Genomic DNA, 25,883 nt, shown 5'->3' with positions numbered 1-25,883 from the left:
CCGACTAAAGTTCCAGCTTTTTGGCTCAGAGGACTGTGTAGATGGTGGATCCATATTCCTAGGACGAGCAATTTTTTAGTTCCTACTACAGGTCTGGCACTGGTCTAGGCACAGAAACTAGGGCGGCGGCGCACAGGTTCCCTGCTTACAAAAGGACTTAGATTCCAGGAGGTGTTTATGTCTGTGGACGGGACACCAACAATATAAGTGGGCAGATAAATGAACAAGAATTTCAACAAGATTGAAATAGTAGGGGCCCGACAAATATGAAGTGACTCTAAAACACTTATCCACCCCTGTCTAACAATCCCCCAAGATGATGATGAGGGGAGCGCGTGAGTCATTCAATTCACGGCGGGGGACGGGAGCCTTGCAAGGGGTATCTTAACGGATTCCAAGCTCCAGAGGCTGCGGGTCGCACCCCATTTCACAGCCGAAGAAAACGAGGCCAGGAAAACTTAAAACGTTTTGGCCAAGGTCACACGGCTTCCAGCGCCGGGACGCGGCCCGGAGCGGCCCGAGGAGCGCGTCCAGCACCCGCGAGGGGCGCCAGGCCGAGGCCGTGAGTGCGCGCCACCGCTGCCGAGGCCCAACGGAGGCCGGCCCGGAGGTCCGAGCGGGCCGGGCGACCCGGCGGCGTGCGAGGTGACCGGAGATGTGGCCCTCGGAGGCCGCAACTCGCGCCTCCCGGGTGGGGCGCCCGGCAGCGGTTGCGGCCCCGCGTCGCGAGGCACTTCCGGCGTGTGCCGGGGTGGCCGGATGACGTGGCTGAGTCAGAGGAAGAGGCTGAGAGGCGCCGGGGGGCGGGGGAGGCTCGGGAGCGGGCGGTGACGGCGGCGGCGCGGAGGAGCCAGCGGCTGGGCCCGGGCCCCGTGCGTCTGTCCGCGCCCCGTGGATGCTAATCGGCCGCGGCGAAGGCGGAGGCGGAGGCGGCGGCGGAGGAGGAGTCGGTGGGCCGGCGCCGGGCCGGTGGGAGCGCGGAGGATGAGGCCGCTGCCGGGCGCTCCCGGCGTGGCGGCGGCCGCCGCGCTGTTGCTGCTGCTGTTGCTGCCCCGGGCCCGGGCGGACGAGCACGAGCACACGGTGAGAGGGGCCCCCGGCCGGCGCGGCCGCCCTCGGCCTGCCGACCCGACCCGCCGCCCCGTCCGGCTCGGCGCGGCCTGGAGGGCTGGGCGGCCCGGCGGAGCCCCGCGGCCGCCGAGGGCGCCTTCCGGTTGGGCCTGGTGGAGCAGGAACTCCGGGAGCTGGGAGGAGGCGTTTGTGTGCGCTTCCCGGCAAGACTCCGTTCCCGAGTGCCTGGGCCTCCTTCCCCTACCCGTACCTAAATGGCGCCAAGCTCTGAGGTCTGGGGGTCTGGGAGGGAGCGTGGTGAGGGTCGGCGCTCACTTTCCCGGGGAGGGGCGCGGGCTGCAGGGCTCGGGGCTGGTGCCCCCAGGGAGGGGAGCTGTGCTCTGGCTACTGGGGTCTGCGACACAGCGGAAGATGGATGCGTTACGATTACCCGTCATACACCGACCAGGAAATATCCACCACTTTTAAGGTCCTCACCAGCCTTTATTTTCTCTCCTGCCCAAACCGGATGAAAAACCCTGGCGTGGGGACAGCATTGATAAACTTGGGGTGAAGAGCAGGTTACACGTGTACACGCGGGCACTCAGTCTACACGCACTCAGTTCTGGGCCTTTCTTGTAACTTTCTGCTCACCCTTCTAGCCCCTGGATGAGGCTCCCATCCCGGTGGTCTCCAGGCAGCTTCTGGCTGTAAGGGTCTTGAGTTCCCCGTGCTTCCTGTAGGCCGGGGATAGTCCCTTTTGCATTTGGCTTAAAATTGGTTGGCTGTTTATTTAACTGGCTTTTTCACATCAAAGCGTGGATGTTAACGACTCTAAAAGTGACTTTCACTTAGGGCTGTAACTCGATGGTTTTCAGAGTGGTAGCTGTGAGCCACGCAGGAAGTCTTGTAAATAGAGATGTTGCTTAGGGAGTAATTTTTTTGTTTTTAATTCTGTAACTCAGTAATGGCATGATTTTGCGTGAGAGGTTGTGTATGTTCTAAATCTGAAAGATTTGGGGGGAATCTTCTGTCATTTCTGATAAGTGAGGAAGTGCAGCAATCATTCTTAAATATTCAGTGGACCGTCCTTTAGATTTTATTTGTAATTAACCACACTTCTTGTCTCTAGTTGCTGGATTGGCTGAGCTTTTAATTTAGCTAATGAAAGCGCTAAGCTTTTGGCTGTTTTACCTTCAGTCACAGCCAGAAACTTCCTGTATTTTTTTTTTTTTTTAGAGACCCACATCAGAAATCATTGACATGTTTTTGTGTTTTATTTGTGACTTCACCTTAAGATAATTTTGTTCACAGTTAAACAGTTAAATTGAAAAACTGTTTCCTGTCATTTTCTCTGTCAGGTAACATATTGAAGTGTAAGAACTGTTCATTTGCAGTGGGCATCCTTTTAGTCAATTGTACTGTCACTAATATTTTTCCAATTTTTTGAACACTTAAGGAAAGTTACCAAATAAAACTCAAAACTCTCTCTTAACTATAGTTCCATGGTACAGGCATACAAATTTAAGATGAGTGTCCTCCTTTTTGATCTTGTGTTTTATATAAACTGCTATAAATAGGGAAAACTTAATTAAAATTTCACAAATTGGAGGTATATAAAAAGGCCTGAGTTTAATTTGCAGATTTAAAATGCAAATACAAATTTCATTGAAATTTCATTGTGGAGAATTCAATTTTTTATGCCAGTAATTGAATATAAAATATATGAGAAAAGGTTTTTGAGAGGACATAGTATGTGTGAGATAATTGCTGGACAAAAAATTTAGAATCTACTTCATTTTATTCATATCTACATTGAATTGGTCTCACTTGCTTACCTGTTATTAATATACATTATTTAAAAAGCAAAAAGGTTGTAGGAAGACTAGCATTAAGCTATAAGTATAGAATTTAGATAAGTGTCTTTTTTTTTGCCTATTAGCCAAAATTTTTATTTTTCTTAAGTTTCTTGAAAATATTTCTTGAAACTGGTCATTCACCTTAACCAGATAAAAATACGGAAAAAGTTATAGTCAAGTGAATTTTTTTTCCCACCGAGAAGGCAGAAGTAGGTAGTAAGAGAATGATACTGAAGGAAGAGAAAAATTGCCAAGGGAAGGTTGCTGAGTAGCTGTGTAATAAAAACTTGTGGGATTGAATTATTAATTAAAGAGCAATTTTCAGAAGTTAAAGTTTGCCCTTTAGGTTAACTTTCTGTGAAGACAATTTCCAGGTAGGAATAATAATTAATAGGACTTTTGTGGCAGCAATGTGTGAGGCACTATTTTAAGTACTTTACGTATATTAACTCTTACTTTAAATATAAATAATCATGTGAGGAAGATCCTATTATACCCTTTTTATAGATGAGTATACCAGCATCAGAGAGTTTAAGTTACTTGTCTGAGACCACACAGCCAGTGGGGATGGAGGTAGGATTTTAGCTCAGGCAGTGTAAATTAATCATCCTCTACACTATTATGGGATATACTCTGCAGCCCTTTATCCTAAAAATAGGACAGACACTTGGTATTAAATTGAGTAGTTGTCTGTATTGATAGTAGTTTTAGCTGCTTAAAGAAATTTTTGTGTAAGTCTAACTCCGCAATGGGTTGTTACTGAGGAGATGTTTGCTTAGCATTAAAGAGAGATAAGGTCCCCTTATTGCGCATTTGACCTGTGCAGTCAGTAACTTGTGCAAGCATGTGGATACTGTGCTTGCTTTGATGCTCTGCCGTTACTATCCAGAAATTTTTAAAAAATATTTATTTGGGGTGCCTGGGTGCCTCATTTGGTTGAGCATCTGATTCTTGATTTTGGCTCAGGTCATGATTTCACATTTGTGGGATTGAGCCCCACGTTGGGTTCTGCGCTGACAGCTTGGAGCCTGTTTGGGATTCTCTCTTTCCCTCTCTCTGCTCCTCCCCTGCTCAGGCATGCGTTTGCTCTCAAAATAAATGAATAAATATTTTTAAAAAGTGAAAAAAAAAACCTAAGTGTTTTATTTATTTTTATTAAAGTTTATTTTTAACTTTTGAGAGAGAGACAGAGAGAGACAGAGAGTGAGTGGGGGAGGAGTAGAACAGAGAGGGAGACACAGAATTTGAAGCAGGCTCCAGGCTCTGAGCTGTCAGCACAGAGCCGGATGGGGGGGTGGGGCTCGAACTCACGACCTGTGAGATCCTGACCCAAGCCGGTTAGACAACCGACTGAGCCACCCAAGGTGCCCCTATTTATTTTTGATAGAAAGTGAGAAAACGCGCACGCATACGCACGCACGCACGGGTGGGGCAGAGAGGAAGAGAATCCCAAGCAGGCTCCTCACTGTCAGCGCAGAGCCTGATGCGAAGCTTAAACTCAAAAACCATGAGATCATGATCTGAGCTGAAATCAAGAGTTGGATGCTTACCCAACCGAGCTACCCAGATGCCCCACCATCTAGAAATTTTTAATAATTTTTTTAAAGCAATCTCTACATCCAACATGAGGCTGAAACTCACGACCCCAAGATTAAGAGTCACATGTTCCACCAACTGAGCCAGCCAGGCACCCCTTAATAAGTTTTGAACAAGGAGACCTGCATTTTTATTTTGTACTGGGCCCCACTAGTTATATAGCTGGTCTTAGGAAGGAGTAACTAGTTTATATAGTTTCACAAAGCCTCTTATTTCTCTTGTTTTACCTACTAAATTAGGATTCAGCTATTTGTCATGTTATTTTTTAAGTGCTTATTTATGCAGAGTCCTTTTAATATTCTCATAAGAATAATGAGAAGGAAATGTGCTGTTGACTTCTAAAGTATGTACACATCTAGAATATATAAAGATGTGTCCTTTCAGTTTTCTAAAGTTGAATCATATATGCAGCGCATACTGTTTGGAATAAAAAATTAAAGAATACTTCCCTGAAAGGCACTTAATATGTGATTCAAGGATTATAAAAAGGACTTTTCAGAGTGAGTGAAGGATGTATAAGGTGTGGTTTGTGCTTATTTTGTTTTCTGAAACCAAGAGGACTTGGAAAGGTCTATAGTTAGAGTACCATGTCTCCCCAGATTCCAAAGGACTCTGTTAAAAATATTTCAGATTGCGAACCAGAATTTTAGAACTGGAAAGATTTGAGATCATTTAATCCAACACACTCATTTTCCTAAGGCCTGAAGAGGCCTAGTGACTCTCTAGTTCTTCCTTTTTCTACCTATCTTGTAAGTAAAATTTCCACAGGAATAATATGTAAAGATGTCAGCACCAAAAACCAATAATGAAGGGCACAAGAATCTCAATGCATTTTATGGTTTATACTGTAGCCTTGAAATTTTATGGGTTCTGTTTCCTCAGGATCACAAAGTCAGGTTTTTTGTTTTTGTTTTTGTTTGTTGTCTGTTACATACCCAGGCTCTGTGCTTGGCACAGTGGCATTTAATCAGTGCTTGTTGAGTGACTTGAATGATGAGGGAGCTGCTAGAGACAAGAAATATGCAGTGTTGGAAGCATGAAACCCATTGCTTAAAGCACAGTGAACAAATCCAGACCATTGTTCATGTAGGATGCATGGTTTTTGGGATGCTGTTATGACTTAGTGGCCCTAACTAATCTAAAATCGCATTTCTTTGTGGCCCATTGTACCTCTGGTAGGTGATGTTAGAAGGGCCCAATCTGTACCTAGGGTAGCATACACTCAGCCTCTGCTATAAACACTTAGCACACCACCGAGTGATTTCAGAAATTGTTTGTTTGCTTTACTTTGTCAAATGGCAGCTTCTTGTCTTTGTCTCTGTTGGGAGTTTGGGAACTCTTAAAACTTCTTTGAAGATTTATAAAGAGAATAAACTTTGCTGCAGGTGAATTTGTGAGTGCTTTAATATAGATCTAGTTTTAGGAATGCCATAATTCGTTGTCCTATTTTCGGCTGTACTCTGTGGTAGACTAAAAGTTTATTTAGGTACAAAGCTATTTTGAGAGAGAGGGAGGTAGAGAGCACAGTTATCTCAAGAGATTATCTAAAAATCTATTTCTATATTTTATAATTATATTTATTTATATTAAGAATCTGATGTGTGCTTTAAATAAATAAAAGGCATCAAAATTACGATTTCTGAAACACTTTGAGAACTAAATTTTGCATTCTCAGATATGTATTTTAAATTTTTTTTAAGTTTTTTGTTTTTTTGTTTTTTTTTTTTTTTAATTTACGTTATCTCTATATCCAGCGTGGGGCTCGAACTCACGATCCCGAGATCAAGGGTCTCATGCTCTTCCGCCTGAACCAGCCAGGCACCCCACTCTGATACGTATTTTAAAGCAAACATGTGGGGGCGCCTGGGTGGCGCAGTCGGTTAAGCGTCTGACTTCAGCCAGGTCACGGTCTTGCGGTCTGTGAGTTCGAGCCCCGCGTCAGGCTCTGGGCTGATGGCTCAGAGCCTGGAGCCTGTTTCCGATTCTCTGTCTCCCTCTTTCTCTGACCCTCCCCCATTCATGCTCTGTCTCTCCCTGTCCCAAAAATAAATAAATGTTGAAAAAAAAAAAATTAAAAAAAAAATTAAAAAAAAAAAAAAAAGAGTAAAGTGAAGCAGCAATAAATTGATTTCTTTCCTTCTTTAAAAAAAAAAATAAAGCAAACATGTGTAATATGCATATATTATACATATATATGTATAATAAAGAGTGTGCATAGTATATATACAAACTCAATGAAATACATTACTAGAATACTCCATCTCAGAAATTTGGCTACTTAGTTGGCTCAACCACAGTTTCTTCTCATATCACTTAAGGCACTTAAGTGAATTTACCTGAAGAATGGTGCAAAGTTTATGCTTTTACTAATTTTATCTGGGTGTGGGTCATACTCAGATTCCTGTTCTTGAATATGCAACGCTTTAAAATAATATATTTATATAAAGAGTGGAAAAAATCTTCCCTAAATCTCTACTTCAATCTAAAAAAAAAAGAAAGCAAACATTGTATATTTTACCTCATCCCATGGAAGTGGTGGCATTTGGGTGCTTATTCTGAGCCCTTAGTCCTTCTCTTGTATGTATAGATTCTCTCTCTCTTTTTTTTTTTTTAATGTTTATTTTATTTTTGAGACAGAGAGAGACAGAGCGTGAGCAGGGGAGGGGCAGAGAGAGAGGGAGACACAGAATCCAAAGCAGGCTCCAGGCTCCAAGCTGTCAGCACAGAGCCCGACATGGGGCTCGAACCCACAAACCATGAGATCGTGACCTGAGCTGAAGTCAGATGCTTAACCGGCTGAGCCACCCAGACGCCCCCAAAGTATCATTTCTTATTCAGATTTTACATGAGTACATCAGTAACACTATCTCCTAAAGTGTTCTTCCTAAGAAAAATGAATTCATGATTTCTATCAAGGAGAGAAATTTCTGTGTCTCTCCTTTCCCAGCACATAAACAGTATTTAAGAGAGGCCTAACATTGGTGACATCTTGAGAATAAAGGTCAGGCCTTTTGAAATTAGAACACAAGTCACTTCTTAGGAAGGTTTTCTTCTTTAAGGCAGATAAAAGGTTCAAATGGAAAAGTTGTTCAGTATTCAGTAACTGTCTTTAGTTGCTTTGTACAGCTGTATTTTTATCATATTTTCTTCATTTAGTTTTTGCTCTTTAGTTAATGAAACTGACTTGGGATTAGCAAAAGTGTAGTCCTAAACTTGTAAATGTGATACTAATTAGTTATATGATGTTGGACAAATTATTTAACATCTTTGTTCTCTATTTTAATGTGTAAAATGGGGAAAATAGGGGCATCTTTCTGGGTCAGTCAGTTGGGTATCCGACATCGGCTCAAAACATGATCTCACGGTTTGTGGGTTCGAGCCCCGCGTTGTGCTCTGTGCTGACATCTCAGAGCCTGAAGGAGCTCTGTGTCTCCCCCTCTCTCTGCCCCCCCTCCCACCCCCACTCATGCTCTGTCTCTCTCTCAAAAATAAAATAAACAGTAAAAAAAATTTTTTTAATGGGGAAAATGATAGCATCTGTTTTAATAAAATTTTGAGAGGATTAAATATTCATGTAAAGACCTTAGTTTGCCTAGCACAGAGTATGTGCTTAATAAGTGTTAGCTAATACAATCAGAAAAGATGCTGAGATCATGTTAGGGATTGATATGTTAAGGCTTTAGCTGAGGATTAGAGGGTTTGAGAAAGGATTTGAGTAGTTTTGAAGGATAAGTAGAAATTGACAAAGTGGAGAGAAGGAGGGCATTGTAGATTTGGGGGAATGGCATGAGAAACAAGGTGGAGAAGAAAAGGAAGGGAAGACAATATTATAAACCATTTGGGCTGGAGGGAATGGCTCAGAAATTTAGTATAACTGAAACTCTTCTGAGAACTGGAAAATGAATAGAACGGTGAGGTGAAGAATGCAGGTGGTCTGGATTGGCCTCCTCTCGCTTGGCTACTTCCCAGGTAGGCCTCACGGAAGGGACTACTGCTGCCATGCTCAAGGGTCCCCTGGTCCCCTGCTATGCTTCCTTGCTTTTTCTCCCCTTCTGGTTACACTCAGCAGGTAAGTTGCAAATCTCTGTCTTTCTCAGTGTCATTGGCCTACTCATAGTTTTTCCAAAGAAAGGATTTAAAATGAGCTTGCTAGAACTTCATGGAATGTTTTGAAAGTGAATTAGGTTAGCCTTTTGGCCAGAGTAAAGAGCCTTCCCTCTGTTGCTTTCTGCTCATGGATTGGTGGAGCTCAGGGACTTTCTCAGCAGCTTTAGGGAAAGGAAAAGTGTTTTTTCTCTTAAAAAACATTGTGTAAAGTCTTCCTTTTGATAGTTTCTAATTTCAAGATATTTTTAAGGCACATTTTCTCTCTTGAAAAAGAACTCTTGTCTTGACCTTGTCTTGGGAGCACTTACTCTCAGGGGTAATCAAGAACTGCAAAGAAAAGTAACATTTTAATTAAGTTAATTATATTGATCATGGTCTGCATAAGGAGTGATGTAAAGGAAAAGAAGCATTTTTGCATTAATCTTTAGCCTAACCACACCCCCCGTATGTGTGTGTGTGAAGGTGTGTATATATTACACATCTGTATGTATTTCTAATTATTATTTCAGTCCTCTTCCCAGAAGGGTTACAGAACGGTGTACGTTTTGTTACAGTGCAATTTCCGTCATGTGGCCACAACTGTACTGCCCCATTCAGGTTTCATGAATGATTAAAATAAGTGACTTCAGAATGTGTCGTTGAACACACGCTGTGACCCTTCAGTTATTTTATGTTTCAGTTTGTATAAAAAAAAGAATGCCCTTTTTAAATAAGTATTTAAGTTCAAATTTTTGTCTATTTTTAAAGGAATTATGAGTATTGGAATTGATAGAAAAAATATTTTTGTGCTTATTTTCCCAAGTAACATTTAAACATTTCTGCAGACTCGGCAGGATTAATGACAAGGTCCTCATTGATAGGTCCTCTTGTTCAGCATTCTAATCTTAAATAGATGTATTTTGTTACCTTCCCTTTTTCTCTCAAAGGGAACTATTGCAATCAGTGCACATATCAGTCAGTACGCATACTTCAAACTTTTTTTTAGTAAGTTGCTAATAAACTTTACATTTCAGCATTTTTTCTGTGTTTTTTTTTTCATTGTTTTCCCATTGTATTTATTAAATACTTTTTGTGTAGATTATACTATGCAGAGAGGTTTCTGCCAAGTGAGCAGGTTTCAATTCTAATACCAGCTATGGTCAGTTGATCATTGATTGGTTTAGCGCACTGTTTTGAGAATTCTTATGCTATAACCGTCTCTGTAAAGGAGTGCCTTGATTGATTAGTGCTGTGTGACCATGAGCATCAGATGAAGAGTGGTGGCGTAATAGCTTTGTCAGCTGAATGGGGATGTATGGATATATTCAGACCTTTGATTCCTTCCTTCATACGTGAAGATTATCTATAGTTGTTTTTCTGAGTTCACTTGAAATGGTTTATGATTTTCTATATTGTTAGAGAATTTTCTTCTCTGCCAAAGCAGAATTAATGATTCCTTTGTTGCTGCTATGATAGCCCTTTATTACCTTAGTTTTAACGCTATTTCTTCATCATTAATCATTTACTTGTCTTCCACTATAGATTGTGAACTTAAAGGAAAGGACAGTATTTTATTTATCTGTACATTGACCCTTGAACAACACAGGTTTGAACTGCGTAGTTCTGCTTACATGCAGATTTTTTTCCGTAAATACAGTGCAGTATGACAAATGTACTTTGTCTTCCTTACAATTTTCTTAACATTTTCTCTTCTCTAACTTACTTTATTGTAAGAATACAGTATAGAATACATATAATATACAAAAATGTGTTAATCGATTGTTTATGTTGTTGGTAAGGCTTCTAATCAACAAGGCTATTCGCAGTTAAGTTTTGGGGTAGTCAAAAGTTACGTATGGATTTTTGACTGCATGGTGGGTTGGTGACCCTAACCCTGCATTGTTCAAGGGTCAACTGTGTGTCCTTAACACCTAACACTATGCTTGGTATGTGTCTCATGTATTCAAAAAATAAGATAGTTTATTATTTTCTTAATGACCTAAACGATGTTTTATATGACATTGAGACATTTCTTATATTTGAAGATGAGGTGATTATATCTAACTCCTAGGATGCTGGTGGTGTGAATCAAAAGGAAGATGTAGATGCTTTGGATAAGAGTAGACAAGTCAGTGTGGTTTTGGAATGCAGAGAGACTTGGGGTTTGAGTTTCCATGTGCGAGTGAATGGTGATACCATTAGAAAAACAAAGATGAAAGGGTAGATTTGGGTGGCATGAGTTTGTTTTTGGAGAGGTTGGATTTTGATTAAAAAAATGTTTTTATATTAGTTTTAGAGGTAAGAATTTGGTAGTTGGTTAGTTGGTTAGCTTTCTCTAGTACATGCTCCTTAGCACTCTACTTTATTATAATTACTTGCTCAATGTCCATCTTTCCCTTTAGGCTTTGAGCTCCAGTAGGGCAGGGAACCTGTCTTGTTAACAGCTGTATCCTCAGCTATAAACACAATTATTGGATGTAGCAGGCACTCGGTAAATAATTGATCAGTGATTTAATGTCTGCACTGTTGACTTAAATTGTATCCTATCTTGTCTTCAGCTTATGTTGCTATGGGTAATTGCTTTTCATAGAATCATTGGAATTTTAAACTTAAGATTTTAGAAATCTTTGGCACATTCCCCAATTGGACCCTGGAAAGGTGGAGTCACCTACCCACAGTCATTGGACCACACTCCAGATTTAGCTACAGATGGTATTTACTGATGGCGAGAATCATTGTTACTTATCCAAAGAAGTATGCATACAGTACATGTCTTTCAGGCTAGTAAAGGGGGAAGATAGAATGATGGCTTGAGTGGACTGTGGAGATTTCCATAGCATGGGTTTCTCTTCCTCTTGTTTAGTCATTTCTAGTACCTTGACCAATGGCCACGGAAAAGATCAGAAAGGAGATGAAATTTTATTTGCGCTTGCTGGCAACATTAGATTATTTAGTTTCTAATGATTAGCATGAGTTTCTGGGTGAGCTATTGATTTTCTTTCCTCCTTCCTTGTCCATGTTAGCATGGTGAATAATACTGGTTCTGGGTTCACCATTATTTGATGTGCTGTTGAACTCTTATGTGCTATTGGACTTTGTTTAAACAATACCTTCTGTAAAACAAAGTTTAGAAAAGATGGATCTGCCTGAGATCACAATCAGAAGATATAATTTTAAAATTCAACAAGTGTCTTTGTAAGGTATGGACATTGATCATCAGATTAAAATAAAATAAACCTCCAGTATTTTATAGCTTCCCAAACACAGTACACTTTTGTTTAGATCATATAACAAATACTCCCTTAATTTAAATTAGATTAAAAAATTTATAATTTGGTTTTTTTTTTGTTTTTTTGTTTGTTTCAGTATCATGATAAAGAGGAAGTTGTCTTATGGATGAATACTGTTGGGCCCTACCATAATCGCCAAGAGACATATAAGTACTTTTCACTTCCATTTTGTGTGGGGTCAAAAAAAAGTATCAGTCATTACCATGAAACTCTGGGAGAAGCACTTCAAGGAGTTGAATTGGAATTTAGTGGTCTGGATATTAAATTCAAAGGTAAGTAAACCTTAATAGTCCTTATAGTACAAGTCAGATTATAGACTAGGGTTTCTCAGTTTTGACACTATTGACATTGGGGCCAGATATTCTTTTTTGTGGGGGGCTGTTCTGTACTTTGTAGGATGTTTAGCAAAGTTCTTGGCTTCTACCCAGTAAGTGCCAGTAGCACCTTCCAGTTGTGACAGTCCAGCCTGTCATCAGACATTGCTGATTGACCTTAGAGAACCACTGCTTTAAACTCTAAAAAATGTTTTAATCTGTAAGTTAAGTTGCATTGAGAAAAGTATGTTAGTAAGTAACAAAGGTTTATTTTGAATATTTGTAAAATAATAAAGTAAATATTTGTTAAAATTTTATTTCCCTAACCTATTTCTTCCTGAAAAGTGATTTCTAGTAAACCTTCTAGTTATTGGACATATGTGGTTAGGGAAGGCTGTCAGGAGATTTCATAATTTCTGGAGGTGCAGGAATGTCATGGGGTATATGGATATTTAAAATTCTGTGTAAAGCCTCAAATTCAGACCTGTACCATTGGCTCAGAATGTATTTATCAGTGGGTGTTAATTTACTCTTTCAATTCTTGTAAGATAGTGTGGTTTTAAATTTTAGGTCAAAGACTTGTTAAAATTGGAAAAAAATCCTCATCTATTTATTATGCAGGTATCTATTTTATCAGGCCCTTTGAGTTTAAAGTGTTTAAACTTCTAATTTTTCTCTGTGAAATTAGCCAGAGAGTATATTTCCTCCTGCATAGACATTTTTAACCCAGTGAACAGAAGCTTGAGTAATTGAGTTTTTACAGGATCTTTGATTAGGTGTCCTGATTTTTGAATAGAGCTTGGATCTTGTAATCAGGAACTCTGAATTTTAACTGTTTTTTACTGCATTGATTTTACTGAAGCTCTTTACTCTAATTGTGACTTCATTGTCTACAAGTGTAAAATGAACCGTAATTGCTGCTATTTTTGCACTTTTGAGAAACGGATGTGAATTGAGATTTTTAAAGATAATGTTTAATTTTGACTAGTTAAATTTCATTCTTGTTTTCAGAATATTTTTTGTTATTGTTGAAAATAGGTGTACATATTTGTATTCTTCTCCCCACCCTTTCCCCACACTGTGTTCTTTGGGGCTTAATTATAAAATGAAGTTGTAAATTTAAACCACAGTGACCTGCCTGTAACTTTATAAATTATTGTAAACATGCCCTAAGGCTTGAGTTTTAATTTAATCAGGCAACTTAACTACTTAATTACAAGTAAGGAGAAAACTTGGACTGGCATGTGGGATCTTTGAGAACATCAATCCTACATTTATTCACATAACTTTCTTCTTTTACATATTTGGTGCACATTTCTAGTGTACCAAGGAGGAACCAGAGAGAGAGAATAGGCAAAAAAAACTCTGAGTCCTGCTTTGTTGCCGTGGACATATTTGATCACTTTTTGAAGTCCTCACCCTGTTTACTAAAGAAGAGTAATCTTTCAGCTATTTTCACTTGTCCTCTTTTATTCGTTCCTTGAGGCTGAAATGGGTAGATTGTTTAGATAGAGGGGAACGTTTTCGTGGGCTATAAAAGTGGGCTTTATTTTCCTTTCCGACTAAGCACCTTTTGATGAAAAGCACAAGGATTGGCCAGGTGTTATTCCCGGAGAGTTGGCGGTTCCTTGGAGTCTTCTCAGCTCTGCACCTCCAACGCAGGCGGATGTGCTGCTAAGGGAGCTGCTAAATTAAGTGGTCCCAATGAAAAAGTAAATGCTGATTAGATTTCTCTTTTGCTTGCCCTGTTCAAAGACATAGTTGATCATGCTTTGAGAAATGTTTTACTAGGTTTTCTGGTTGTTATTTATGGTGTCATAGAATTTTAAAGGTTGGATGCGCCTTAGAGATTGTCATCTGATTTCCCCTTAGTGAAGCCCAGAGATGAAATGATTTGCCCAAGGCGTATCATGGCATACTAATAATGCCACGGAAACTCGAGCCTTCTGTCCCTATGTGAATTATAGAAACATTTATATTGTTAATCTTTTCATCTCTCAAGTATTCGATTTTTAAAGGTTCTTCTAAAGGCGTATTCAAATAAGAACATAAAGTTTTGGAAATACTTCAAAACTAGAAAATACTGTATATATATATATATACACACACACACACATGCACACACAGATAAATATACATGCCTTTTTTAAAATTTAGTAGATTCTGCCAGGTTAAATGAATTGGTATTATCTCATAAAGGTCACTAAATTGACCTTTAGGGAACAAGTGACAGTCTTAAGTCTAATGTAGGATGCCTCTCACTTGAGATTTTATGTACAGCTTTTTTTTTTCCTCCTAATAATGTTATATACTACCATTAGACAAAATACTAAACCAAGAACATTTAAATAAGATTAAAAATAGAAGGGCAGAATTAAGTTGGGTATCTTTGAACCAGGCCTGAATGCATTACCCTATGATTTTATTTTATTTTTTTTTTTTTTTAAATTTTTTTTCAACGTTTTTATTTATTTTTGGGACAGAGAGAGACAGAGCATGAACGGGGGAGGGGCAGAGAGAGAGGGAGACACAGAATCGGAAACAGGCTCCAGGCTCCGAGCCATCAGCCCAGAGCCTGACGCGGGGCTCGAACTCACGGACCGCGAGATCGTGACCTGGCTGAAGTCGGACGCTTAACCGACTGCGCCACCCAGGCGCCCCTACCCTATGATTTTAGAGGGTACCTCTTGGAACTCTGCCATTGCAGAATAGAGAAAACATGTGCTTTAGAGTCAGAGAGACTTGATGCATCCCAGTGCCACCTCTGCCTACCTGTTTAGTCATGGACAAGTTATTCTTACACTTTGAATCTCATTTTCCTCGTCTGTGAAATGAAGGAAATGATATCTACTTGACAGAATTGTTTGATTTAAATGAGGTAGTTTGTGTAGAGCATTTATCAAAGTTCCTGATACATAGTTTACATTTTTAAAATGGCCATTGATAGGAATACTAATCACACATAGTGTGGGTCTGTAGTTCCAACTTAATTTTGTATTAGCAATTATGAAATGTTAAATTAGTTTATTGATTATAGGGTTTGATTTATCCTCAAACTATTGTACTAGCTTGCTAAGTAGTTTAGTTAGTTCTGCTAGGGCAGGGACAGTGGCATTCTTGTTCACTCTTGCATCCTTAGCTATTAAGACATTGTAAGCTCTTTTTTTTTTTAAGTTTATTTATTTTGAGAGAGAGAGAGAGAGAGAGCGCGCACTTGTGAGTGGGGGAGGGGCAGATAGGAGAGAGAGAATCCCAAGCAGGCTCTGTGCTATTAGTGCAGAGCCTGACGTCAGGTTTGATCTCACGAATTATGAGACCATGACTTGAGCCAAAATCAAGAGTCAGATGCTTAACTGAGCCACCCAGGCACTCCCTATCTGTTCTTTTAAAATAAATTGTTTTGGGGCGCCTGGGTGGCGCAGTCGGTTAAGCGTCCGACTTCAGCCAGGTCACGATCTCGCGGTCCGTGAGTTCGAGCCCCGCGTCGGGCTCTGGGCTGATGGCTCAGAGCCTGGAGCCTGTTTCCGATTCTGTGTCTCCCTCTCTCTCTGCCCCTCCCCCGTTCATGCTCTGTCTCTCTCTGTCCCAAAAATAAATAAACTTAAAAAAATAAATAAATTGTTTTAAATGTTTATTTTTGAGAGAGAGACAGAGAGAGAGAGACAGAGTGAGAGTGGGGGAGGTGTTGAGAGAAAGGGAGACATAGAATCTGAAGCAGGCTCTAGTCTCTGAGCTGTCAGCACAGAGCCGGACGTGGGGCTCAAACCCACAAGCTGTGAGATCATGACCTGAGCCAAAGTCGGACGCTTAACGGACTGAGCCACCCAGGCTCAGATAGCACCCTGTGCCTATCTGTTCTTTATGATAATTGGTTCTACTATGATCTTTAGATGATCTGGAATAGTAATTCCTAACCAGGGGAGGTCATTTCCACTCCCCTTCTCCCTCATTTGAGAATTCTTACAGCATAATGAAGGATATTGTTGAAAAATTGATGGCTTCTAGAGGATTCTTTCCTCCCATTTGTTTTATTGATCTTCTTTTGAATTTTCTTTTTCTTGAATATCCCAACTTAACAGAGGGATGAAATTATAAAAGAAATATAAGTATTTCTTTTGCTTCTCTAGAGTGAAATGATAAGAGAACTACAGATAAAGGGAAATGCCAAAGGCTACTCTGAGTCTTATGTATTTCTAATTCAGTGATTCTCAGTCTTGACAGTTTTCATCCTCAATGTTATGAGGTGTATATCCTTGTTTTTCAGATGAGGAGGTTGGGGCCCAGAGGTTGGGTAACTTGTCCAAGGGTTCACAGATGCAAAGTGGCAGGGTAAGGATTTGAACCTAGGGAGTGCATGGCTAGAGTTTGAGCTTTTAACCACAGTGCAGTATGTCCTTCCAGATACCTGTCTGGGTGGTAAGGGCCTGATTGCCAAAGACTGGGGAAAAGTCTGGAAAAGTGGCAGGTCCTTTCATTCTGCCTAAAGATTTTTACTTAAGTTAATCCCCCCACCCTGTTTTCAGTCCCTGGATTCTACTCTCCCTAATTGTGCAGCCTTTTTGTTGGAGTTCTCTAGGGCAAGGTGCCTCTGGTCTACTGGAGGGGGGGATTGAGGTTATTCATCTAGCTTTGTGGTGAGTGGAAAAGGGAACTTGGGCATCTAAGCCTTCCATAAACATATTTTTATACAGTTCCTCTATGTGTTCAGCCCTAGATCCTGTCCCCTAATTTTTGACGTGTGTGGTGCCTTTCAAGTCCTGAGAATCTCAAGTGTCTCTTGTGTTCTGTGACACCAACCCCCTTTCTTCTGTTATGGTTTCTTCTGCTTTGTTAGTCATTTACCATCTTCTGTTAATTTTCAGTGTTCCAAAAATGCTTTGAAATCTTACTGTCCTCTTTTTGTCCTTGTGTACCTACATCCTTTTTATTCCTTTATTGACATTTTAATGGAGTTTCAGGAGGGAAAGGACACATACTTGTGGTTAATCTGCCTTGTTTAATTGGAAGTCTGGGAACTTAATGCCGTATTTTGTCCTGTTGGTTTCAACCAGAGTGTTTTAGCCAGACCAAATAATTTGAATCTTGTACTGAATCTTGTATTTAGGTGTTTTGAATTCTGGTGTTAGCAATTCCTTAAACCTTGTGCTGACTGCAAATTTGAATAGCCTGGGCTTTTTATAAGTTCCTTTTCAAACCATTGATAACATTGTTCTACTCCAGATTGATATCTTTTTTTTTTTTTTTCAAAAGAATGTATGTGTATATATTTTTTTCTGATTTCGACAATGATATAGGATCAGTGTACAAAATTTAGAAACTACAGAGAAATATAAAGAAGCAAATAAAAAATCACCTGGATATAATTATCATTAACATTTTCTTCCATCCTTCTTTCTTTGCATTCACCCACATTATTTAGAATTTTAAAAAATTGGGTTCCTGTTATATATATGATTTCAAAAAATTGTGTAACATATAGTGTTTATTATGTGTCAGATACATAATATTTTTAACTTACTGTTAATAAGTTATGTATAGTTTTTACTCTTCTTTTTTTTCTTTTTTTTAATATTTATTTTGAGAGAGAGAGAGACAAAAAAAAAGTGAGTGGGGGAGGGGCACAGAGAGAGCATCTCAAGCAGGTTCCACACAGTCAGTGCAGAGCCTGACCTGGGGCTCAGTCTCATGAACTATGAGATCATGACCTGAGCCGAGATCAAGAGTCAGATGCTTAACTAACTGAGCCACCCAGGTGCCCCTGTTAATTACTTTTTTTAAAATGTGTTTATGTTGTATTCTATAACTTGGATATTGTAATTTTCCCCATTTCCCGATGATAAGGTATTCTGATTGTTTTCTTTCTTTTTTTCCTTTACTTCTCTTCCTCCCTTCCTTTCTGTTTTCTTTCTTCCTTGCTTGCTTTTTTTTTTTAATGTTTTATTTTTGAGAGAGCGCAAGTGGGGAAGGGGCAGAGAGAGAGGGAGACAGAAGATCCAAAGTAGGCTCTGTGCTGACAGCAATGAGCCTGATATAGGGCTCAAATTCACGAACTGCTAGATCATGACCTGAGTGAAAGACACTATAACAACTGAGCCAGGGGCGCCTGGGTGGCGCAGTCGGTTGAGCGTCCGACTTCAGCCAGGTCACGATCTCGCGGTCCGGGAGTTCGAGCCCCGCGTCAGGCTCTGGGCTGATGGCTCGGAGCCTGGAGCCTGTTTCCGATTCTGTGTCTCCCTCTCTCTCTGCCCCTCCCCCGTTCATGCTCTGTCTCTCTCTGTCCCAAAAATAAATAAACGTTGAAAAAAAAAAAAAATTAAAAAAAAAAAAAAACAACTGAGCCATCCAGGTGCCCCCCCTCCTTGCTTTTTTTGATTTTTTTTCTATTAGAAATAATAATGCATTTGGCTACCCTAGCACTTAAGTATTTTAATGCATCTCTGAATCTTTTATTAAGGTAAATTCTTAGAATTACTGAATCAAAGGATATAAACATTTTTAAGGCCTTTCTCTCTCTCTCTCTCTCTGTTTTTGTTTTAGAGAGAGAGATCATATAAGAAGGGGAGAGGGGCAGAGAGGGGGAAGAGAGAGAATCTGAAGCAGGCTCCATGCTCAGTGTGGAGCCTAACATAAGGGTCTCAATCCCATGACCCAGGATTATGACCTGAGCTGAAATCAAGAGTCGGATGCTCAACTGATTGAGCCACCCAGGAGCCCCAGAGGCAAATCTTGGTATATGTTGCCAATTAGTCATCTAGGAAAAAATTGTACAGTTTATATTCCAGATAGTTTGGTCAGTTAATACTTTTAATATATATATGCTTTAATATATAATATAATGCTTTCAATATATATATTGATTAACTGTGACTATACCAGTTTTTCCAGATCTTTTTTTTTCTTCATTCAGCAGATTTTGAGTGTTTAGTGCTTTCCAGCACTACAGTAGGCTCTGGGTGTACAAAGTTGAACCAGAAACTCTGGCTTCAGGGGTCCATGGGTTTTCTGAAATTGTACATTTAGTTTTGTGTGAATGTGCATTTTGGGGGGACAAGGGAGACACCACTTTCATTGGATTCTCAAAAGGATATGTGGCCCAAGGAAACACTGTGAATATATTGACACTTTTAATTCTTAAAACAACTCTGGAAAAGAGATAGCATGGATGTTATCTCTGTCTTACCGGTGAGGGATCTGAGGTTTGCAAAGGTTGAATGACTGGCTTTTATTCACATAGCTAGTCAATAGTAGAACCCAGACTAAAACTCAAGTTTCTGTCTATAAATTCGTCTATGGTGACTTCATGAAAAACTGCCAAGTGCTGCTGAATTTGAGTTAGAGCATTTGTGATTTCCAGTTAAGTAATGCTATCAAAAGAGAAAGCTAATAAAGCTAGGCATGATAGGTTCCTAGAGAACTCAAATGGTTTCCATATTCTTTTGGCAATGTTTGCATTGTCCATTCAGTTATTAGTTTGGGGTGTTGTTGTGAATTGATGACAGATATACTGGTATGTAATTTCCAGAATCTACCCGTGCTGTCTGCTTGAAAAGTCAGTATTAACATTACCACTTTATAACTTTGCTTTTGTTCCCCCCATCCCCGCCATATAATGTGTGTTTACATTGGTGAAATCTTAATTGGCTCCTCTTCAGAATTCATAGGTGTGTATTTCATCTGAAAAAGGTATGTCCTTTTATAATTTTACAGTAGTGACTTACGGTGATAGATTTTTCAGAATTGTTTTCCAATTAAATGCTGAACAATGATTTGGCATATTTAGACACTTTACATTAGTTATTTTCAAAGCAGCTCCCTACTGAGAGAAGTGCTGTTTTAGCTGAGCAACCAGACTTTTCAATTATTTGTGATGTTTGTATTTGCCCACATGTCTGCAAGAGGAATTTCATTAAAATATGACCTCACATGGTCCTTTTTATAGCCCACGATAAAGATAGGTTTTCCCTTTGACCCGTTTCTTTACTAGATTTTACATCAGTGAAAGATACTCTTCAAGACCTCTTTGTGAATCATTCTGAGATACTCCACTCAAAAACTTCATTTGTTTATATTGGCATTTTTCTCCTTACACACACACACGCACACGCACACTAATCATACACAAATGAGTGTATATGTGCATACTGTCATATACTTCATGTTTTCCTTTGCTGAATAAATGTAAAAGCATGCTCTTAAAATTTGCTAAAATGTTCTGTTTGTTTGTTTAGTGCCTGTTCTGTGTAGAGTACTCAAACAGGCATAGGTGGGGATAAAAAGGATATAATCAGTATACACATAGCTCTCAAGGCCTGACGGTCTTTTTGAGGAGGTAAGATACTGGTATGAGGTTGTAAGTGGTATAGGCTTAGGTGTCATAGGGAGGTATGGGGAGAAAGCCATGGAACTTCACAGAAAGGGGTGGGCTCTGGTATTTGAGAGGTGTGAGGGGTGGGGAATTCAGGATTACTCTACGGAGGAGAGGGTAGGAGATGGGAAAAATTTTAGGATAGACATTTGTAGTAGACTTTCCAACACAGGCCAGAAAGTCCAGAGGCCAAGAGAGCACAAGATGTGTGCAAACTGCAGGTAGTTGGGTTTGGCTAGAGTATAGGGTGAGAAGATGATAGATAGTTGGGCAAGAGAGAATTGAACTGAAGTTCAGACTGTGAGGAATCCTAAGAGCTTTATGCAGCTAAATGCCATTTTGTATATCTCAGAACTTCGTGTGTAAGACCTCCACACTGTTAATGGAGATTATCTGTGAATGTCTGATTTTAACAGCAAGGAATTTGGTGGCTTTGCAGTATTTGCTGTGAGGTCTCTCACAGCTGTTTGCTGCTGCCCAAGCCTGGACCTTCCTGTGGTTCTTTCTCCCCTCATTGCGGTAGTCTCCTGCTGCCCTTTGTGCATTATCACACTCTGGAAATCTGGAGACCTCTTGCTACCAGTTCTTCTAGTTCCTCTGTAGGAACCCTTTCTAGCAATCTCGTGTCCTAACCCTCCCGCCCTTCTCTGCTCTGTCTCAGTTTTTGCCATTATGAAAATCCTAAATTCCTTGCTGCCTGAAAGGGCCTTGGTGGAAAGGAAGTCTGTGTGGGAGCCATTGTTGGAGGCGACAGCAATTTTCTTCTACTTTGGGAGTGAGAGTATTTCCCTATCTGTCTTTCATGGACTTAGTGTTTCCTGCCGTCTTGGTGTTATGGTTTTGGGGTACCCACTCTGGACTGAGCTCTAGTAAGGGAAAGCTGTTCTTTCTTGTTGAGGATTGGGAAGACATGTTGCTAGTGTCATAACTCAGACTGCTGTTTCTCGTGGAAATAATATAGCTGGCTGTTAATCATGGTTCAGCTGCAATTTATGTTTAAGAAGTTTTAATCAAGATTTAAGAAATTTAACATTGTTTCTTGGGGGGAATTGCATTTCAAGTTTAAAATAACCAATAATATAATACAGGAGACCTTAAACAACTGTGCTTTCTTGTTGTTGTTGTTGTCGTTGTTAGGATTTATCATTTATTCTAATTGCCTAAGTAATCTACAAAAACAATTTAATCATTTAAGTGGACATCTAGAGTGTTTGCAGGTTTTTTGGGTTTGGTCTTATTTTGTTTAGAAACTAATGACCATAAGCACATCTTTTCCAGTTTATTGAGAAATAGCGGCATATATCACTGTAGAAGTTTAAGGCATACAAGCATGATTGTTTGATTCACACATATTGTGAAATGATTACCACAAATAAGTTGGGCTAACATCCATGTTCTCACATAGATAAAAAGAAAAGAAGAAAGAAAAAAATTTTCTTCTTGTGATGAGAACTTTTAGGATTTACTCTCTTAAAGACCTTCCTATGTCATACAGCAGTATTAGCTATAGTCATCACGTTGTACGTTGTATCCCTAGCACTTATTTATAAGCCCATTTTGAAAGCACATTTTTGAAAGGTTTATAGGTTAGAGACCATCTGAACAGTATTGTGGTAGCAGTATTTTTTAAAGCATTCAAGTGGAAATGACTCATCTCTATGGGACCGTTGGGTAATTAATAAACAGTGACACCTGCTAGATGGAGGTTGTATTTTAATCTTTCTAATTATGAAGAGTCTCTAGAATTCCTCATAGAATCTATGGCCTCCAGTGACTTGCATTTCCAAGAATGTTAAAATGAATATTTATCTCAGAGATCTTACAGCTAGAAGTTGTTCTATTTAGGATCATATTTTTGAGTTTTTATGTACATTAAATGAGAACTTTCCTGTGTATTGTAAGCTTTTTTATTTTTGTTTTTAAAAGCAAATTATTCATTTTAAAATTATTTTGTAAATGTTCTTGTATAATTTTCTTTATACAAGGGAAAATTTCTTTATGTAATTAGATAGTCTTTGAAAATAAAGATGGTTAAATTCTTTTATTTTGAAAAATCTTAAAACATTCATTAAAAAGGAAAGAATTATCAACTGAATGAATCCTCCTATAATTATCATCCAAATTCAACTGTTATGAATACAAATTTTAACTTAAGGAAATGTTGGCTTTTTCTTGTGTAATTTTTCCTCTATTTTGCAAACCAGTGTGCTAATTCACAATTTTTATTTTATGCAGATGATGTGATGCCAGCCACTTACTGTGAAATTGACTTAGATAAAGAAAAGAGAGATGCATTTGTGTATGCTATTAAAAATCACTACTGGTACCAGATGTACATAGATGACTTACCAATATGGGGTAGGTATTATATGTTCCATTTAAAGTTTGGGCATACTTGCATAATAAGCATGACTTATGTAATGACTCTTAAGGTGATTGATTGTACACTGAATCAGTAAATGAGTTTTCACTATTTTCCACGGAATTAGTTTAACATCAATTTTATGATCCCTTGTTGATCATACAGTTTTTGACTCTTTATGATCCCTGTTGCTTGAAGGGGTTTTAACGTTGCCAAACCTTATATGATATTCCCTCAAAATACAACTTTTATATAGTATAACTTTGCAGATTTAAGGAATTAAAAGGCATTTTGAACAATCTGAAGTATCTTCCCTTCCCCCATTTTTGTATATCTTATTTTCACTTATTCTGTCATATATAATCAAAGGAACTAAATAAGATTTTGAAGTTTTATTTGGGCTTTCTCTCATGTGGAACTGTGGTAGTATGGTTTTAGATAAGACAGTCTCCTGAGCGACTTGTTTTGCAGGTTCCTAACACTGTATGTTTAAAATTTTTTTCATTTTTTTTTTTAAGATTTTTATTTTTAAGTAATCTCTACACCCTGTTTGAACTTACAGCCCTGAGATCGTGAGTCATGTCTCTACTGCCTGAACCAACCAGGCACCCCTAAAAACATTTTAGTGTTTTTAGCTCTTATTTTTCTGTATTGATGGATAGTTAATATAAACCTATACAAAATCCAAACTCTGCTTGTGCTGGACTTGATTAGATTATTTTAGTTGGTTTTTTTCTTTGAAGGATATATTGACATGCAGCTTTGCAGGAGAACATCAGTATTAGGTAAAGGAATTCACATCTATGTACTGTTGAAATGAGTTAGTATTGCAAGTCAGTATAAAGTAAGTGAATATTCTAAAGAGGGTGGGAAGTGACTATTCGAAAGAATAGTTGAGTACTTACTGCAATTGGCAGGGCATTTGGGGACCACAGCTGCTCTGTGTCCCTTTGTGTCTCATATGAGTGACAGCATGCAAGGCACAGAGCTCTGCCAGATATGTATGCTACTGACGAGGTGGGGAGAGTCCCATAGCTGGTTGAGCTACGTGAAGGTGGTGAACTTGTTAAGAATATGATGAAAAAAAAAAAAAAGAAAAGAAAAAAAAAAAGAATACGATGAAATTCAGTCATTATGCTATGATAACCAGCATGTTTGATCATATTATTCTCTTGGTGGGTTTTTTTCCCCCTTTGGACACCTGTTCTTATGTATAATAAACATTCTGATTCTTTAATTTGTTGGCAGACCACTATATTCTTGAGCAGCAAACTGAAATACTGAACATATCAGACCAGAGTCTAACGTGGTTCTAAGATGAAATTTGTAAGAAAGTCAATCTCAAGATGTAATTGTATGCATCATTGCTACTCTGTTGCATGTTAATTAGGTATAAATAGTAAGCATTTCATATTAATGACTATAATTAGCGTTAACATTAACACAGACATTTCTGTGATCAGCTCTGGGGGTAGCAGGAAGATGTGCTGAATAGTCGCTCAAGATTTGTGAGCCTGTAGTTCAGAAGAACCCATTAGTCAGGGTTTCCTCTGTTTTTGGTGGGAGAGCAAGTTCCTCTCCTGTTCTTTTTCCATTGCTTTTGGGTTTCTTTTATGACCATAGTTTTTTTTTGGTCATTTCTGTGGATTTCCTTAGCAACATGGCAATTGTGCTTTCCTGTTAAAATAAATCTTTTTTAGCCCTGGGATTCCAGGGTCTGTCGTGTTTAGGAAAGATACGTTTGGGTGTCCTAGAATGTCTGAACTACAAAAATTCTTGTCAGAAAAAAATTCTTATTTAGCTTTTTCTTGGGGTAAGTATTTCACAATCTTTTTTTAAAGCCCCTTAGAGAGAGGTGCCTGAGTGGTTCAACCCAGGTCGGTTGAGTGCCTGACTCTTGATTTCGGCTCAGGTCATGATCCCTGGGTTGTGGGATTGAGTCCCATGTTGGGCTCTGCACTGAGCATGGAGCCTGCTTGAGATTCATTCTCTCTCTCTCTCTCTCTCTCTCTCTCTCTCTCTCTCTCTCTCTTCCTCTCTCTCCCCCTCTCTCTCCCCCTCTCTCTCCCTCTCTCTCCCCCTCTCTCTCCCCCTCTCTCTCCCCCTCTCTCTCCCCCTCTCTCTCCCCCTCTCTCCCCCTCTCTCCCCCTCTCTCCCCCTCTCTCCCCCTCTTTCCCCCTCTCTCTCCCTCTGCCCCTGTCCCCGACTCACATTCTCTCTCTCTCTCTCTCAAAAAAAACAAAAAACAAAAAAAACCAACCCTCAGAGAATAGCTTATTTGGTGTAATTGTCTCTACCCCAGAGTTTTCAGAGTATGTAGGTAAATAAACCTTGATGAAATTAATTATTAGAAGGATTTCATTATCCCTCTGCAACCCCAAATACAATGAAACTATATTCCTTGAATTTGTATCAATTTGAGAGAACAACTTTGGTTAATAAGCAAATACTCCTTAATAAGAAAGGATCTTTTTTTCCCCTACTACTTTAATGAGATGCATTAACCATAGAGGAAAGGAGTCACTTTTAGAGTATAAGGTTCTTGGGAAGTATATAGGTTTTGGTAGGGAACGTTAGATAAATAGCTGACAGTATGCGGGCACACGAGAGAGATCCCTAGCTACCACCTATTGCCCTGACACTGTTCGGGTCTTCCTCCAGTATCTGAAATTGTGATCAGAATGATCATTTTAAACTGTGCCTCATTAACATTTATCTTCAACACTCTTCATTTTGATGTTTTCCCAGGGATGGGGCCAGTGCTTGAAACATAAAGAAGAGACATTTTAAGTTTTGGTACCCATAAACGCCTATGTGAAGCTTATTTAGGAATGTGTAGGTTATTAGAGAAAGTACTGGATTGGGCCTCTGGGGAACTGAAACTTAATTTTAGTTTGGCCACTACTAACTGGATGACTGTGCCAGATGATGACATAGTACTTCCCTGAAATTTTCAGGTGT

At 39.4% G+C, this 25,883-nt stretch overlaps 1 protein-coding gene across 1 annotated transcript in view; it reads left to right on the top strand.

Annotated features, from left to right (window-relative positions):
* The first annotated feature begins 789 nt into the window (after positions 1–789).
* The window catches only part of TM9SF3 (transmembrane 9 superfamily member 3), a 69,888-nt gene continuing 44,794 nt past the window's right edge, over positions 790–25,883 (top strand). Inside the window, exons 1-3 of the mRNA XM_086680513.1 lie at positions 790–1,083; positions 11,958–12,153; positions 22,796–22,918. Of these exons, the coding sequence (XP_086536639.1) occupies positions 985–1,083; positions 11,958–12,153; positions 22,796–22,918 (418 nt within the window). The 5' untranslated portion in view covers positions 790–984. The remainder of the gene's footprint in view (positions 1,084–11,957; positions 12,154–22,795; positions 22,919–25,883) is intronic.

The sequence above is a fragment of the Puma concolor genome, chromosome D2 (assembly GCF_028749965.1).
Source record: "Puma concolor isolate L17-30 chromosome D2, mPumCon1.1.hap2, whole genome shotgun sequence".
NCBI classification, from domain to species: domain Eukaryota; kingdom Metazoa; phylum Chordata; class Mammalia; order Carnivora; family Felidae; genus Puma; species Puma concolor.
This window is presented reverse-complemented; position numbering and strand designations above follow the sequence as displayed.